General features: G+C 42.2%; 1 protein-coding gene across 2 annotated transcripts in view; it reads right to left on the bottom strand.

Annotated features, from left to right (window-relative positions):
- The window catches only part of Ush2a (usherin), a 668288-nt gene that overhangs the window by 167929 nt on the left and 481170 nt on the right, over positions 1-19189 (bottom strand). For both annotated transcript variants that reach the window (XM_028760212.1, XM_028760216.1), the window contains 2 exons: positions 8063-8261; positions 5192-5360 (listed from right to left, as the gene is read on the bottom strand). In XM_028760212.1, the coding sequence (XP_028616045.1) occupies positions 5192-5360; positions 8063-8261 (368 nt within the window). The remainder of the gene's footprint in view (positions 1-5191; positions 5361-8062; positions 8262-19189) is intronic.

Here is a 19189-nt window from a genome sequence, read left to right as displayed (position 1 = left end):
ATCTATCTATCTATCTATCTATCTATCTATCTATCTATCTATCTATCATTTATCTGCCATCTATTTACCCCGTTGCTTCCTCTGGATAGAAGTATCTTCTCTCTAGTCTGAAATATAATTACCATTTGTCTAAAATCTTTTTTTCCCCAGCCAGAGAATATGGTGCCCCTTAGTGGCAAACACAGATTGCCTCATGGTTCTGGGGCATTACCTAGCATAGTTGTGAGCTTAGAGGAAACACACTGCTTACATCTATATTGGGGAAAGACAAACTTTTGTGTGAAACCTCTCCTGGATTGTGTTAATTATTTTAGTCATAGTTCCCCGAATTCATTTACTGCCTGTAGAAGAGGTTCAAGAAAATGAAAAAAAGAGAAGACAACGGGATGTGTATTATATCAATGAGAAGTAAAACTCTCTTTCCCCTCAAAAAAAGAAAAAAAAGGGCTATTAGACATAAGATACAAGGATCAGTCACCTTCTCATTAACCTCTAAAAATGAGTCTTTCAGGCCAGGCTTGAAGATGTTTCCTCTCTAAATGGTACCATGCAGCCTAAAAGTTAATTGTTATTCTTATCAAAGAATGACCCACATTAACACTTCTCTGGGGTCATTAGCATATTTATAAAAAAAGTGGGGCGAAGGAGTGAGTCTTCTTCTCTGCTGCTCTTTATAATGTGTAGCTACGGAGCAAAGTCTTGAGAGGAAAAAAGGAGTAATACTATTAACCAATATTTCAGCTCTATAAATATCAAAATGCCTGCATGCATCTCAGCCTTAAGATTGGAGACTACCGATTGGATTTTAATTACAGCAAGATACAAGACAGTTTGGGGCCACTACATTTCTTTCTTGATGTAAATGGTCCTAAACTACTTAACAAAGACCATGAGGCTGAGGACCCAGGTCAGAAAAGCATCCCTTCATTTAGATATATACAGATTAACAACTGAAGCAGAGCCCGATTCTCCCTGAGGATGGCTTCTTTAAGTCTTTTTTTTTTTTTTTTTTCTTTTGTATCTTGACAAGATGGGATAATGTAACACTGTGGAAAAACAAGTGCTTCAAAGGACACGGGTGTGAGACGGGCTCAACAGTTCAGCAGATATTAAAATGCCGTGACTCAGTATGTGTGCTGTGTGCATATCATATATATGCATGCATGTGTGTTGTATGTGCACAGATACGCATATAAATTTGACAGGTAGGTTATCCACATATATCTGTATGGTGTAGAAAATTAAACTCTTGCTTTAAAAATCAGTTGCTAAGGGCTGAAGAAAGAGGGTAGTCAGAAAACTATGAGAATCTACTGAGCATCCACAGAAACAACAGCAGCAACAGCAGCAGTAGCAGCTGCAGCAACAACAACAACAAACTAATCAACCTGTGGTCTGTGCCTGCAGTTGAAGAGCTGATGAAACAGAGTCAGGAGGGTGCGCGGAGCTTGGTGGCCAACCTATCTAGTTGAATGGTTAGCTCCAGGTTCAGTGAGAGCTACTGTCTCAAAGAAGGTGGAGGCCAGGGGAGCTGGCTGTGTACAAGCATTCGCCACTCAAGCTTGACTATGTGCATTTGTCCTCCAAAACTAGCATAAAAAGCAGGATGTGGTAGCCCTCATCCCTAATCCTAGGACTCCTAAGAAAAGATGGGAAGAGGAGAGATGACAGACTTGACCGGAAGCTTATGGGCCACCTATTCTGGAGGATGCTATATGGTGACAGAAAAATGAGAGACCCTGCCTCAACGTGGAGAAAGGTAAGAACAGACACTCAAAAGTCACCCCCTGACTTCCACATGCTTTGGAACATTTCTGTGTTCTTTCTCTTTCCACTTGCACTTTACCTGCATGAACACACACACACACACAGTTAAAAACCAGGTTTCTAAGTGAAGTGCAATTGAGGTAAACACCAACTTCTACCTTTAATCTCTAGACTACACACAGGTGCATGTATACAGAAACATGTCCACATGTCCCATGTAGATATACGCGTTCACAGTCAGTTATTTGGAGGCTAATCTAATATCAGTGAAAGCCCTATAGGTTTCCATTTATTTAATTCGTTGGGGGCAAACATTAAATTTTATTTTGAAGCAAAATAAAAGTGGATTGTTTCCTTAGCCCTGTACTACTGGGTGTGAAGAGGCACAGGCAGGCAGAGCTTTTGTGTTCGATGCTAGATGGGCCGAATGAGGGCACGTGTTTATCATGAATTTTGTGGTCCAGAATTATTTTCAGGGCTTCAATAGTTTGTTGCAAATGATAATATCAAAAATTTCAAAGTGACTTTGAAAGAAAACTCTAGTACGTATTCATATGAGCTATTTGCATTCTGTTTAGTGCTGGGTGTGCGAGACTCAGAGGGTCCTTCCAGGCTCTTCTGGCATGGAGGAAGCTGAGAGCAGACCCCAGGAAGTGTCCGTCTCATTTCTTTAAGTTTTAAAGCAGTTATTTGCAGGAAGAAAGAAGAATCATAGCTGAACCCCCGCTGTGGACATTCAGAGACAGTAGAGCATCTGACAAGCTTGATTTGATCAGTTGCTAAAAACTGTGAAACAGGATTTAATAAACAAGGCAACATTTGTCCACAAAATCCTTACACTCCCAGCAACATATGTCCCTCAAAAAACCATTGTTATGATTTACTCAATTATGAATGTATTCTTGTTGTTGAAGAATTAGACACAATAACATTACTATATAGATTTTTTGGTCCTCTGTGAGTCAGTGGGGGAGGGAAAGATAGTCATTGAGTGAACGTTCACCATCATGAATTAACTTGGAGTATTTATCTAAATACCTTCCATGTTTGATCCTGTGCTTTGCAAAAAAACAGGGTCAGAGAATTCCTCTCATCATCTCCGTGGGTGGTTCCATATGGAATAATACATTGAGCATTTGAACATTAATGCCTTAACTAGGGACATGTTCTGCACCAAGTCCATGCTGAGCTGTGTGTCTCAGAGCACTTGGCTCCCTTAAGCATCTGAAAAAAAAAAACCCCTCTCTTCTCTTCCAAGTTTCCTTTCTTGTCATTAAGAAAATGCCAGTGTTCTGGCCCTGGAAGGACAGCTCAGTGGTTAAGGGAGCTTGCTACTTTTCTAGAGGACCTGGGCTCGGCTCCCAGCACCCATCTCAGATGACTCTTAGCCACCTGTAACTCCAGTTCTCAGAGATCAGACTCATGATCTGACTAACACACACACATAAGCAAGCAAGCAAGCAAACAGAAAATCTTTAAAAAGAGAAAGATATCAGTAGTAAACTTAGGCGACAGGAAACTTATCTATCTACAGTGGCTTTTCCAGTGTCAGTAACAGTGTATTGGTCTAGAATAATCCTTTAAAAGCACCAGCAATGTTAATGAAGCAGATAGAGAACACAACAGGAAGAAGAGGCAGGAAGATTTGGGGACCCTTGTCCGTAACCAAATAGCTACTAAAAGTAACGTCCCTCCCTTCCCTGTCATCCACAAGTAGAATGTACTCTCCCTCTCTCACCCCCGTGCTCATATCAAACCTGCTGGATACAAAGTGACAGTACCATGGTGTCACCCAAGCAAGCTGGTTGCTGATCCACATGGGACAGGGAGAAGGCAGGAGGCAGAATGCCGGCCCCTGGGTAGGATGGCTCAGTGGGTAACAATGGTTGCCTTGAAAAAGTGAAGAACTTTAAAAGTAGGGAATGGTTGCCACCCTGTAAACCTGTAGCTGGCTAGCCACCAGCCAGACACTGCCTCAATGGAATAAGGCAGAGAATGATAGGCCAGAATATTGGACAACCTCTTCTGGACTCGGCACATGCTTGCATGCATACAGCACACACTCGTGCAAATAAGTAAATAAATTCTAACCTCATGACTAATGGAAAGCTACCCAAGTCCAGCCCATTCCAACAACCAGGCTTGGGTTTTTGATTTGCTGAAAAGGCAGTACGGATGTTTTAATTAGCATTCATTGCTTCTCTGCAACCTCCTTTCTCTTCCAAAAGAAGCTTGTACCTGTAATGTCCATCCTCTGCCTCCTGTTTTGTTTCTGTTATAGCTAGATATTGTTATCACTGGGTGGAAGCTCCCTCTGACTAGCATCAGGAGAGGGATTTTGACAGAACACAGCAGTATTCCCATCTTGAACTTTCAGGTCGTATACCAATCTTGGTGCACTGTGGATTTCTTCTAAACCCAGTTCATTACTGTAAACTGCAGCTAAGTTAGGGGAAAAATCTTTAAATACAAGGTCTATCTGATGTCTTCCATTTTATAAACTGTGGCTGCCACTGTCCTCACTCCCTGTGACATTTACTAGGCACTTTTTGATGTCGTTTAAATTTGGAAAACACTGTCCAGCTTACTTAGCTGACAGTCTTAACCACTGGGTGTTTAGAATGCTCACATAAATGGAGCCTGCAGCTATCATCCACTTAGGAATGAGGCATGTGGTCCTCAGAAGAGAAATGGAGGGAGTGAAGGCATGTTTCAGAGCCTGGGCAGTGGATTGGTTGCCCATTGCTTTTCTCTTGACTGTGGCAAAGTATGTAGCAAAACAACTTGAGTTAGGAAGGGTGACGGCAGCCCACACTTGAGGACACACTCACTTACGGTGAAGAAGTCCTGATACGGGAACATGAAGTCACATTGGCTCTGTAGCTATGAAGCAGAGAGGGATGAAACCCAGCTGGCTTCTTTTCGTTTTTTGTTTTATTCTGTTTAGGACTACAGCGTATGGGATGATACTGCCCGCATCCAGCCTGGGGTTTTTCTCTTCTCATTAAAGCCTCTTGGAAACTTGCTCCCTGTCAAAGGTGTGTTTCCCAAGTGATTTCAAATCCAGCCAAGATGACACTGCAGAGGACCCATCACAGACAGTTCCTGATTCATAGATTTGACGATGAAACCACGAAGTATGTGAATGAATCAAGCCACACAAGATAAGATCTCCATGAACGTTCCTGTCTTCAGTAGATATTGGAAGGTCTGATAAGCCATTCTTCTTAGCTCCTTCCACCACAGATGGAGAAACAACCTTTAAAACATACCCCTTGCCGTGCCTCTGTGGAAACATACCCCTTGCCGTGCCTCTGTGGTTCAGGTTTTGATGGAAAAGTTCTTGAAAGGGTTAGCTGGCATGGGACACAGGCTTACAGTTTCAGCTTCTAAGCTGTTAAATACTGTGGGAAATGATGCTCACCTGCAAGAATTCTAGTGTAATGCCCAAAGCAGCACTGGTGGTCTGGCTGTGCCTCCTGCATTCGTCCTCCACAACAAACTTCAGTGGCATTCGGAAGGAGTGCGATGTATTTCTCTTCACAGCACATGTATCCAGGCTGACGGTCATACAGGAGCCTGCCACAACATACCTGAATATTTGGAATAGGTTTTAGGGAAATATTTTAAATACAAGAAACTTTACATTTAAAAAAATACATCTGTTCAATTAAGAATACTGTATCTCATGGAGTATAACTATCTTTCTCAAAAGGCCTGGAAAGGTGGCTATATTACCAACCTGCTGTAAATCAAATTCCACAAATGTCAGTTGATGTCGAGCTATAGAAGGGTATCTTGGTTCTCTGGTTGGCATGGGCCTGGAACCCCGAGACTGTAGGTGTCCAGCCACACCCCCAGAACCCATAGCCTTGACACGAGGTCTCATTTCCATTTAACCTGCACCTCAGTCACGTAAGACACAGGTGGAGGGCGTGACTAACAGGCCTCTGCCTCGAGAGAGTTACATATTAATGAGTTATCTAAAGGCGGGGGGGGGGGCGTAGATAATTAAATTATTCCTCCCCAGTCCCTCCTCTTTCCCACTCCCTATATAAGAGAGTTCCTCCTGGCATTGGCGGGGGGCACTAACATCCAGATCCAACTTTCCCGTCATGGACAATAAAGCTGTGATCTCTTGGACTCCATGTGTCTTCTGAGCTGCGCCAACAAGCTTCCAGCCTCTGGAACCCTAGACCTTCTCTGGTAAGTGGGAACCTGCTATCGGGGAAGCCCCTGGGACTCTGCTGCCCTGCCCCCGCGGGCTGCCTCTGCCTCCACCGCATCGGCCCAGCCCACGGGCTGTTGCTGAGTGGGCCAAGCCACCCCGCGCTCATTTTTTTTCCCACACGTTGATACAATGTAGCTTTCCTTCTATTCAACTAAGCTTTGCTCTGTGTTATGACATTATGTGAATGTAAATTACCTTTAGAATGTCGCTGCTTCCAGTATACAGTACTCAAAACATGCTTCCAGTACTTAAAATTGCAAATGAATCATTTTCTTCAGACACACACACACTAATTCTAATGATTGCTTAACTTGAAAAATCACACCAAGAAGCAAACTGATTCTCATTCATCCTTTTTGTTAAATAAACTGAAATTTCCTTATAATGTAAATGATTATTTATTTATTGACCTACTCTTCCAATAAGGCAATCTCTTTCTCCTCTCTCTATGTATGTATACACATATGTATATATCACACACATACATACACCTGTGCAAACATATATTGCAGACTACTACAATACAAAAATAAATTTATATGGAAATTAATGTTGAAAAGTCCTTTTAACTCTGTGTTTTTGCCCGGAGCTAGCTGCAGAGAAATTATGTGCTTGAACAATCAAATAAGTATTTGTATCTTTATGCTATATATAAACCAAATCAAACCCTGAATAGCAGCTGCAAAACAGCCTCAGAACTTGTTCTTGGCCCGAGTTCCTTCAGTTAGACAGACACTCCTATGGCAGACAAAAATCGACACTGTTTATCAAGCACTTTCCATTTTCCTCTCGGTGATGTTTCCATGTTGGAAGAAAATTTAGAGCAGCGACAGAGATCACAGCATCACAGAGTCTTTCCACAGGCCCCCTTGCTTAGGGGCTCATTTACAAAGTTTCCTAAGAGCAAAGGAATCCACTCTAATCCAGCCACCCAGGCTCCTAACCAAAGAGTAACACACGCACAATTGCCTTGTAATTAGTTGTTAGCAGTGAGAATTCAGGGTCAGTCTCACTTGATGTATAAGCTGGATGACTCTTCCTTTCAATGCCATATTCTGCATAAAAAGAACACAAAGCTATACACCACTCTGAAGAGTTCCACGAGGAGGCTTTTTAAAAGTATTTTTTTTCTGAACTTTTCATCAAAAATAATATCAACTCCCTGTATAAAAAAATACTAGACAAGATACATTTGTTTTTCTAAAAGTCATGATTTTAACTAGCGGATATTTTTTTATAAAAAAGTCCCTAGCATGAGCTTTCTACGTACATATGCATGCTCATGTCTATACTACACACATGTGCACTCTTAAACGAACACATAACAGTTTTAGAGATATAAAATTTGTAAGGTTTCCAGGCAGCTGGCTTTCTGTGTCTCTTACATAGTAACTACTGCTAAGCATGTGGCAGCCACAATAATTTGTATTTCGATCCATATTGCTTTAGAAACTCACTTTATTAATTACGGAGTTCCTTCCTAGTGAATCTTATGGATTTAGGAGTAGCCTTAGTCATCGAACACACAATGCTACTGATAAATAGGACATTATTTCATTAGATGAAATCTTACCTTCAAACAAAGTAGTTTTCTGTGTTGTTTGTCAATAAAAGCCATTTACAAAACCCTCTGTCTGGCTGTATTATTGATCTGATTCCTAAACAGCAACTAATATGAACATTAATCTATAAATGACCATAATTCTAAAATATTTCTGACAAACCAGGAACAGTCCAGTTCATGGCAACTCATCAGAGCTGTGTGAACAGACAGATATTTGGAGCGGAAAGTACTGACAATAATGGAAATTTCAAATCCCTCAGGCCAATAAAATTCAGGGGGCCCTTATCATCCTAATAAACCCACATTTCCTAAAAGTGTGATGAAAAATGGCAAGGTTGAATGCTCATGAGGCCAGTAGGGTTTTGGTAGGAATACTTCCTTCTCAGCAGTAACATGGGAAGCATTTGTCATAATAGAGCATGGTGGGGACCTTGGCTTTCCCTGGTGTGTGTGTGTGTGTGTGTGTGTGTGTGTGTGTGTTTGTGTGTGAAGAGGTCTACCTTAGTTCCTGGAGAGTAGCAAGTGTGTCCACAGATATTTCCAGGGTATTGGCACTTGATTGCTTTGCAAAGCTCATCACTGGCTTTGTCTGTTAACTTCTGGGTTTCAGAGCATGGGCGCCATGTTTTCCGTAAAACGTCATACTGGAGAATGATACCATTTGGATTTGTTGGTGTTGTCCAATCTATTTGAAGGGATCTGAAACAGATAAAAACATACATATACATGTAAATACATATTTGTGTGTATGTGTGTGTGTGTGTGTTAGAGAGAGAGAGAGAGAGAGAGAGAGAGAGCCCTAACTGTTTTAGTTTGGGGAGAGTACTAGATGGCAAGGTTCACTTGAAGTTTCAGAGGCAGGAAGAAAATATCCCTGTGAGGAATAAGGTGAACCCAAGCACATCAGGTTTGTTAAAGAAAAGCACAAGGAAGAGAAGCCTTGGTAAATACAGCAAAAGCTGGACTATGGGGAACATAACTTCCTCTCTCTACACCCTTTCCTTTCCAAGACTGAAGACAGATGACATGGCATTCTCTGGCCAAAGGTGCATCTGCAGACAACTGTGATGACTACATGGACTGTTAGCCTTCCTGACATGCCTGTCACCTTCTCCAGTTTTCTCTGTAGGATGTCTTCAGTAATGTTGACTATGGTGGTGTAAGAAAGCCCCTGAGAATCACGATGAGACCTGCAGAATCTGGGCTCTCTGAGCCAATGTCATCACCTGTCTCTGTCTGGATCTTGTAGTGTAAATCTCTATGGTTGGCTCTTACACTGACTGCCACCATCAATTTCCAAATTGAGAAACTCCTCAGTATCACTAACTTCCTCCAAATGGTCTCTGACATTTCTTTGCATTTGAATCACTGCCACATAGATTTGTTTCTTCGGTAACTCCAGCTCATATGTGGTTTGTGGTTGGGAGTCTAGGAATTGGAAGGTCCCATAATGAATGCCCTTATCAAAAACATTTGATTTCTTAAAAAATTGAGTGGTCATTTCATTTTAGATGCTGGCATACTTTGTGGTGCTGGTGTACAGTTAGCATGTAACAATTTCCTGACTTCTCGATAGGTTGCTATTCCATTTGCTGTGGTGAATGAGATCAGAAAAGTAAATCCGAGTGCACCAGTGACTCACATTTGTTATTGCAGTACTCAGGAAGCTGAAGCAGGGGGATAGCCATTAGTTCAGATCAGTCTGGGTTTTCTCAAAACACAAAACAGAAAAAAAAAATCAATGTACAGACTCATGAAGAGTCTGCACATGATTTCCACACAGTGTTTTCCATAAGCTGAGAGTAGTTACGAGTTTGAAATAATGTTCCAGAGAGGTCACATATTTCTGAGACACAGCACAACCTTCTATACATGCCTTCTCTATGAAATGTAAAGTGATTATTTTCTCTGTTATAATTTTTTTTGAAAACTGAATGGGATTATGACATGATTGGCAATCCCCATTGTGCTACTCTAGAGTCTCTGGCTGGACATTTAACCAATCACAAATAGGTGTAGTGTGCTTTGCACATGTCAAAGTCAGGCAAGCACACATGAACCGGGTTATGTCTCAAGCCATTGCTTTTAATTTTATTGTGTTTGTGTGTGTGGTATGTGCATAGCATAGCATACCTGTGATAATACAGGACAGCTTTTCTCCATCTGTCATGTGGGATCATTGGATCAAACTTAGGCCATCAGGTTTGGCAGCAAGTACCTTACCCACTGAGTCACTTCACTGGCCCAACATCAAGTCTGAGCCATAAAGTTTCCTAATAACATACACTGAGCATTAATTTTCAGTCACCATGCAAACTAATTTTTAAACTGTCATTGGTTTAGGCTCTGGTCAGGACCCTCAGCAACAGTACTCTCAGAAACTTGGATAAGCGCAAGCATATTTCTGAAAAGGCAGCAGTCAAGGGAAACCCTGACATTTTGATAGACCGAAGAAGTTATTTTTCCACTTACTAGAGAGTGTCCTTACAGCACATCCTGCAGTGACCCTGCAGAGAGTAACCTTCATCATAGTTTCAAAGGCCAATACAGCCCCTGTTATTTTCCCAGGGACCCAATTTTCAAGTTAGCTTTGTTGTGCAGACCCCACAGCAATATTTATTGTGTCAGTGAATTTCAGCAATGACTGCTCTGTGAGTGTGGCTGGGAGTTGGGTGCACATGTATATGGCACATGTGTGTGTAGATGACAGAGGCCAACTTCAGGTGTCGTTCCTCAGGAGTGTCTCACCTTCCATTCAAGACACGGTATGTCCCTGGACCTGTGGCTTACTAACTAGGCTAGGCTGGCCAGCCAGTTATGGCCACCATGCCTCTTTGTGAGGGTGCTGGTAATCCAACTCATGTCCCCATGATTTTGCAACAAGTACTCAACCAGCTGAGATATCTCCTAGCCACAGAAGTCTACCTTTAAGTGATAGCCTGATAGGACAGGGAATGAAATTTACACTATCTTTAATAGTCTCTAGTAGAAGCCTCTAGGGGTATGCACATGATAGAACACATGGGGGGGTCAAATGTCTTAACTGGATATTTCTTTTTAATTCTTTCATTTGATAATAATAATAATGTTGTTGTTGTTCTATTTCTGCTCTGCTGCATAATAATATGCCTACCCCTGTTAAAAGCTGTCACTTCTGATAAACATGGGAGCTAGAAAGCAGTGTGAATACAGTTTCTTAGCTACCTTTACACGGGTAGATGCCAAAACACCATAAGCCAGGATGCTGTATGAGGACGTAGGCTTTCAGGGATACGTTATTACTGTATCCTAATATTTGATCATCATTTGTCAAAATAGTATGTTGGAGTCACAAGGGGAAAAACTCATATGTTTCAAGACCTCAGACTAAACTCATAGATTAAAAGGCTTTGGATTTCTGATCCACCTAAGACAGGCCTTAACTAAATGCAGTCATTTTTGCCACTGATTCATGCAGGAGCCAGTCCCCTCAAGCATGTTATCAGAAGTGGTGAGAGTGCATTAGATAGAAAACTGTGTGTTTTGACAAAATGTCAACTTTTGAGTCAAGTCATTGAGTATCTATCTGCTCTGTTGGTATGTTTACTAAGAACGACACCAAGTGAGAAAAGAAAAGGCAGATAGATAAAACTTAGACACACCATGCGAACTGTGAAATAATAAAGTCAAATACTTTCATTTTTTAAAAATCACAGAAACCAAGGCTATCGGGTTCTAGACTACCCAAGAAGGTCTCGTGGGAGATGTAGATGGGAATATGAATACATAGCCAAGAAGACAGAGGGTATGCTGGGAAGGACCAGTACAGGAGAAATAAGATTACAGTAGAATCCACTCAACATGTAGACAGACAGACAGCAATGTGGCTACCCTCCTGAGTGAGGTCACATTTCAACCACCACACACATTATAATGTAAGATGAGATTTATGGAAGCCTTCAAACACCCCAGGGGCAGTTTGAGAGTGAAGCTGGGTTACTGTTCAGTGCCATTACTTCTGAAAGCAAGTAGCCCCTTCAGAGTTGATAACCTGGCTGAACAGAGTGGATGAAACCAGGAATGGTAGGGATGGAGAGTGAGCAACAGGGCTGTCTGTGACAGGAGGTGAAACTCACACTTCTTCATTCAGGAATTTCAAGTAGTGCTCCAGAGAGGACTGCCAGGTGATTAGTTTATCAGTTTGAGAGTTCCTTCAAAGGCAACATCAAGGTTCTGGGGACACCAGTAGTCCATCTTCCTAACCAATTCAAAGAAACAGAATCTGGGGAGTTTTCCAAAGTTTAAACTTTCACAAATACTTACTAAATACCTAATGAAAACCAAGCATCATTCTGTCTTTATCATTGAAGGAGACAAATTATGTCCCTCTGATAATTAAAGTTAACATTTTGCTTAATGGAGATGAGCCATTAACAACATGTGAATAACTAGTGTCTCAATGTATGGTGGAGAAAGTCTGGGTCTTCTCTGCAGAAACACAAAAGAAGGTTGAAACAAAGTAACAGAGTTACCCCCTGATCTGGGTTGCACATTATTCATATGCTGGACTTGAATGGAAAAAGAGGTCAAAGAATCCAGTAGCCCTGGAGTGTACTGAGTAAGAGACAGAATGTTATAAACAAGACAGAGTGGCTGCAGGTAGGCTGGGATGGAGGTTGCCAACTGTGTGGTATTTTATAGGCTAAGAAAATAATTTTTGAGTGTGTTGGAAAATCATTGGAAATTTCTGAGCCAAGATAGGATAGGGGAGTTATTTACCTAATGTTCCCATTCCTTACCCCCCACCCCCGACATTTCCTAGGTTCTGGAAACAGGCTCCAAGTACATCATGCAGAGAGAATGAAAGCAGAGAAATTGGCAGTCCTTGCTTCTTGTGGTTTGTGTCTGGAGCACAGAAGTAGCTAAACCTGATCTGTTATCGCTGGAGTGGAGTGTGTCTAGGTGACTGTCAGACAGAGGAATCAGCTTGGCAATTGATTGTAGAAGATGATGCTTGCCTCTCTGTTAAAGCATGCTGCTGGCCAGAAGCAGAGCACTGAGGCTTTGCACTGATGATGACTATGTACAGACCAAACAAAGTAAAGTTTAGCATGGCATAGTTGAGCAAATTCCATTAGTCAAGTGGTTGACAAGCAAGATACAAGGCTAGGCTCCCTTGAAGGAACTTAACCCAGGATGATAGCCTTGTGGGATCAATGAAATCTTCCCCTGCCCCACTCTCTCTCTCTCTCTCTGTGTGTGTGTGTGTGTGTTGTCTTTTGGCATCACAGACATCAAAAGTAGAGATCATTACATATATCAGGAGATCTGGTTATGTGAATATCTACTTGCAGACTTTGCAAGGGAAGGGAAACGTATAATGGCCAAAAGAGCTACATCTGATAGCCAGGGGTCTATGCTGGGCAGTGATGATAGCCAATGGACAACATGGGGAGGAAACACACTGGATAAAGAGTAAGGAGTAGGCAAGAGTAAGGAGCAGGGAAATGCAAGCTGGATCAGGCAGTCAGGGCTGGGCCAATGAAGCAGAAGCTTTGAGGTTGGCACAAGCTTAATATTTTTGCTTGCTATGGAATGAAACATGTAATGGTTGATCATGAATATTAATTATCAAAATGAGACTCATAACTAGAAATAATTTGGACCATAAGATGACACTGATGCTATCAGGGGGTAGATAGCAAGTCTCTTCTCTCTCTAAACTTAACTGAAGTTGGACAGCTTTCACATGAGTTCTACACTCTGAAATAGTGAAGGCTGGAGGATGGTGGTAGCAGTCAAGGAGAAGAACCATGCATGAGAAACCAGCCTGGCAGCAAGGCAACAGAAATCGATGCTTAATGAACTTGGTCTTAAAAGTAGCTGCGTCAGGCCAGGAATGTGGCTAGAGCAGATGCAGGCTCTTACCATCAACCTGGACTGGATTCAATCTCTGGAACTCACATGATATAACAGAGAACTGACTCTGACAAGCTGTGCTTTGGGCACCTCATGTGTGCTATGGTAAGTGCACACTCAGCCTCTAACGCATCCACTCACACAAAAAAAAAAACAAAAAACAATTTAAAAGGAGTTTAAGTGGAGTTACCCTACAATGGGGAACAACGCTTCTCCTGAACACATGGGCTAACAAAAGCCCAGTGCTAATACAGGTCAGCTCTTTTCAAGATGTTGGTCGCTGAGATCTCTTACACCCTTCTGCAACTATAGGCTATTGCCGTTGCCCTGGCTACCCTTAGAACTTGGTGATAAGAACTCACACCGAACACACACTTGAATCATAGACATGGAGACACCAAACTGGCACTGACCTGGCTGGCTTTCATACCTCTGGAAGGTTCTATGAACGTTACCACAGAGAAAAGTGATCTCCTAACTATCTTGCCCAGCTGTTAACTCGGTGAATCCCAATAATAACTGTCCTGACGAGATGTACCCACTGGTGCTATTACAGCATCAATGTTATGAGAATAACTGATCAATTGCTTTCTGACTGGATTTAAAGTCCCATTCTCAAGAGTGAACTGTTCATTGGGCTGGGGCTGGTAGTTGACTGGGTCAGTGGATTTGGGAAGAACCTAATATTCTCACTCTGGTAAGTGGACACAGTAATAACAGACCCCTAAATTCTTATGTTCACACCCATAGGTCAGTGTCTCTCTCCACCCTAAAAAGAGAAGCTTCTTTTGTGGAAGCATAGTGATTAATATAGAGATCCACGTGTGGTCGGCAGAAAGAGGACAAGGAGACTGGGGCATACTTAACTCTAAAGGAGACACCTGTCTAATCATATCCTCTTTCCCCCAGGGCTCAGAGATCAGACCAGAAGAGGAGGTAGGAACATTGTAGAATCCAGCAGCAGTGAATGAATGTCTGTGGTGAATTATTTGTTGGACATAACTCATAGTGGCTATGACTGCATGCACAAGACCCATACAGAACGAATCTTCACCAAATTCAAGCAAAGACGCGGGAGGTGCTCATGAAATCCTATTACTAACTGAGAAGCTATGGGCAGTTGTCAGATGCTGGGGGAGGTGGAGGAAGATTTCTTCAGAGATGCAGCTTCTGAAAGGCCACCAATGCCCCATTAGATGCCCAGGCACATACAAGAAACACTGTAGATTCTGTGAGTTTTAAAAAAGAGAAAGGTCATGAGGTTGGGAGAGAAAAGTGATGGTGGAGAGGTTAGGGGAGCAATTGGAAGAGAAGAAAGTTGGGGTGGGGTGCGAGGTGTGGATCCCAAACCATTATGTATATTCATAAAACTCAATAAAAAATTCAAAGGTGAAAACTTTCAAGCACATGAACTTTTTCGTTGTGGGATGAAGGTACATTTGCAGGAAAATATGACCAGAATTGTAAGAATTAACTTTTGGTTCCAGGTTACAGATGTGACAAAAGACATCACAGGAGAAATCAATAGACAGTTGGATCTATGAGCAGGGTCAGGAACCATCAGGGCACCATGACCCATGAAACGCTGAGTGTGTTTACAATCTCTGAATAGGGAGTGCATCTTTCTTTTGACAGCATTCCAGAATTAATGAGTATGGTTGCAAATGAACCCAGAAATGGGTTTCAGAGATCTTGGAATGGATTACTCTACAGGGGAGTGTACAGGGACAATCTCCAAGTGAGGGAGGAGGAAGGGGTGGGCGTACAAAGGCTGCCTCGGTGACTGAGTTGCTTAGTCAGTGGGTGTTCAGGAAGAAGAAGGAGACACACACATATATGTGCAGGTGACAGAGCTTCTGGAGTAAGTTCTGAAAGCCACTGTGGTCACCAGACACTGAGTTCTATGCCATGCAGTATTGAGCCTACACCAGATCCTCTGCTTTGCCTGAAGAGCCTTTCCCGTACTTTCTAAAGATTCAAACAGAAATTCTGAATTAAAGGTAACTTCCGACTGTTCACACTAGCAAGTTAGGGAGTTGAGAGCAGCGTTTCTCAGCCTGTGGGTCACGACCTCTTTAGCAAACCTCCATCTCCAAAAATTAGTCACGATGCATAACAGTAGTAAACGTCCAGCTATGACATAGCAACATGAGGAACTGTATAAAAGGGTCACAGCACTAGGAAGGCTGAGAACCACTGGTTTAGAGGATGTATGGTGGGAATACAATTTAATAGGGTGCATCTCTTATTTCCCCTATTGAAATAAATGAAAACATGAGTTTAATACACAGCACATGTATGTTTGTGAAATTGTAAACTACCACCCCCAGTTCAGGCTCTGAGTTACTGAAAAGAATCAGAGGAAATGCCTGGTGGAGCCTCTGACCTGAAACACACTGTTAAAGTCTAGAAGCCGCTCAGTTTCTCTTCAAGCAAGAGGTGAAGAAAGCTCTGACCTCTCCCACCAGACTCAGCTCTGAGTTAAGTAATCGGAAAATACCCCGGGATTTATGCACAACACTCATGGTTTAACTCCTTGGAAGAATGTGGCCTATCACTGTTCCTATCATAACGATGACTAAAATGTTGCATTATAAAAATATTATGGACTCCGTTCAGTATCTCCAGGCTAAACTGAAAAATAATTATTTTGTAAGCATCCCAAGGATGTTATGCCTCAGACACAGCACCAGAGGTTCAGCCTCAAACCAATGTGGTCCCAATTAAAGCCAATAAAAGATGAGGCCTGGGCTCCCTCTCCCCTTGCCCTGGAGCTCAATGCCTGGAAACCATGGGCTTCAATATACGGGCATGGACAGGAAAAAACTTCTTCCTTATGTTTTTTTCTCAGCCTTTCCTTTTATGGAGATAGCATAAGCAAACTTCCCAGGCATCCCTGTACCCAGGGAAGCTGTTGGTTGGAGTGCTTGTCATATTTCAATCAAAGCAGGAGCCAGCCTGTCCTCTCCATCCAGCACTGTCTCTATGGTCTCAAGGACCAGAATTAATGAATTAGCTATTGATTAAATTCCACTCTAGCAAATCCACCAAGGCAAATAAATGAACTACCCAGGGCACGTGTAGGCCGTGGCCAGACATGTCTGGGATATCGATCAGTAGTTAGTATTCTTTGGGGACACTGAAGCAGCCAATGATCAGATGACAGGAAGGGAATGTACAGGGTGGGAACAGAGCTCGTTTCTAAAGGGGCAGATCCAGAAGCTACCATGATTTGTATGATCTTTCTGCATCCATGTGTACCTCTGGGTTACGAAGAATGTAGGGTACACGGCAAGAGCCCGCCCTGCAGATGATGTGGTCAAAACCTCAGTGTAAGTTAAGGTCAAAGACAAGGATGAGTGGATGGATGCACTCCAGGCATCTCACCAAACAGGCTCATGTGATAGCTACGTGCTAGTAGAGCATATCCGAGTTAACTTTTGCCGACATTGCATTTAGCAGCCAAGTTATTTGCCATGTTCTAGAAGTAAATTCAATCTACTGACTTTTTTTCTGAGCATATTTTACATGTGACTTTTACATATTGCTAACATAAAGGAAATAAAAAAAAACAGAAATGTATTTAACGAGTATTCGTTGCCAGAGAGTATAACGAAATTACACAGACAACGTTATGCACATACGAGGCTAACTGCTTTGGTGCTGGTGTGTTTTGATGAAAGGCTTGGCAGCTTGTACCCACTCCTCGCCACGTTGCCTTTGGGAACTGGTAGTCTGCCACAGTGGTTCATTTTAAGAAAGAAAACATTTTACGTGCCAACATTTGGTTGTGAATGGTGTCTTTCAAAGTTGTTTTTTTGTTGTTGTTGTTGTTAGATCTCTGGCTGAAGGAATGAAAATAAAAAACAAATCAGCTAAAGGCATTGCAATAAAGAAAAACAACAGTGGAGAGAGGCATCCAGAGCTGAGGAGCAAGGAGTAGAGCTGCTATAGACCCCCCTCTCTCCCTGTATCACAGTGGGAAAGTCTGCATACGTGGCTATCTGAGGACCCTGGAATATAACCGTGGCAGCAACATCAGGAAAGGCATCAAGTCATGGAGAGCATATGTCACAGAATGCACTCCTCAGTTTACCTTAACCCCCACATGTAACCCAAGGGCAGCCCCAGTGTGAGTCAGAGAGCCATGGATGTGGAGCATGAGAGACAGGCAAGCATTGCTGTCAACCTTTTTTGTCCGGAGACTGCAGAGAGAAAGATCTGTGCAGGACCAAGTGTGGGACAAGTTCTCATTCTGTTTTCTTCCCTCATTTTTCTTCATGGTATTGATAGAAGGCAAGGATGGATCTTGTCAGGGGGAAGCACCAATGACTGCTGTGGCCAAAGCAGAATCAGAAAGATCAAGGACAGCTTGCTTGTCTATTCAGAGGAACCAGAAAAAGGACCCCTGTGGCCCAGAGAATGAATCCAGGGAGGGAGATCTTTGCTGTTCCCCATTCGCTTTCTCATCATTCCCTCCAAAGTAACACCAGTTGTACAAACTATGAGGAAGCTGGAAGGCAGAAGTCCCAGAAAAAATAACATTTCAGTCAAAGGTTCAGAAAAGGAAGCACAAGAAAGACTTGGGAAGCCATAAAAGATTCAGAAAGAACGTAATATACATTCAGAGTCAACTCTGACTGGCATGTTCCTGATTGTGTCACACATCTGAAGACATCCTTCATCACCTGAACCTCTACAGTAACCCAGCCAAGTCCTGAGGTAGCCACCTGGCAGGGTGTTCATGGACCGGAGGTAAAGAAGCATAGCCAGCCTGAAGGAAAACGAGCCAGGTGCTAAGTTACTGACAGAGAAACAGAAAATTGTTAGCTTAAACTTAACCAATTGTCAACCACAGGTGAAAGGAAATGAATATGTCTTTAGAAGCTATGAACAAAGTTATTTTACCACAGCCTAAGGTTTAAAAATGATTTCAGGAAACCATCTCATCGTTCTAAAGGATACTAATGAAATCTGGGATGGTTATATGAATATCAGGTACTATAGGCATGAGGGCTAGAAAGGATTAACCACAAAACAAGAAAAGGGTCAGCTTACAACTAAGATAGATTGTATCTGTGCCTTGAAACAAACCTTAACTCATGTAAGAGAACTGGAAAATCACAAACCAGTGTCCCTAGAACATATAAGAATGAAACTAAAAATCTGTATAACACATCTGAAAAAAACAATCCTCTAAAGTGTTTGTGACTTAACTTATCTCCTTGTGAACAATCTATAGGGCAGTAAGGTCTAACTGTAAACAAGAAGTATTTTGAACAAATGAGAGTGTCGCGTCTTACAGTGTGTGCTGCCTAAATCAATGATCAGGAAAAGTCGAAGCAACAGGCTCTCACTTCCTCCTATACAAGTGTTTCTCTGAGGAAGCAGATAGAAAAGCAAGAAGGAAGAGAAAAACAGTCAAGAGCAGAATTATCTAGAGTAGCAAACAAAACAATATTTAAAAAAAAAACAATAAAGATTCTTCCCCACTCTGTAGGCTGCCTTGGTACTCGGCTGACGGTGCCCTTTATAAAAAGGATGGGTTGAAGTTTCAAGAGATCCTGTTTCTCAGTTGTTGATCTAAATGCCTTACCTGGAAGGGTCCTGTTGAGAAAGCCCTTGCCTGCCAGTGAGTTTAACCACTTTCTCTTTCTATCATGTCTTCTATATATCTGATCCCTATCTATCTATCTATCTATCTATCTATCTATCTATCTATCTATCTA

This window comes from Grammomys surdaster, unplaced genomic scaffold (assembly GCF_004785775.1).
Source record: "Grammomys surdaster isolate TR1022 unplaced genomic scaffold, NIH_TR_1.0 130, whole genome shotgun sequence".
Lineage (NCBI taxonomy): Eukaryota > Metazoa > Chordata > Mammalia > Rodentia > Muridae > Grammomys > Grammomys surdaster.
Note: the sequence above shows the minus strand (reverse complement) of the source record. Positions and strands in the feature narration are given on the sequence as shown.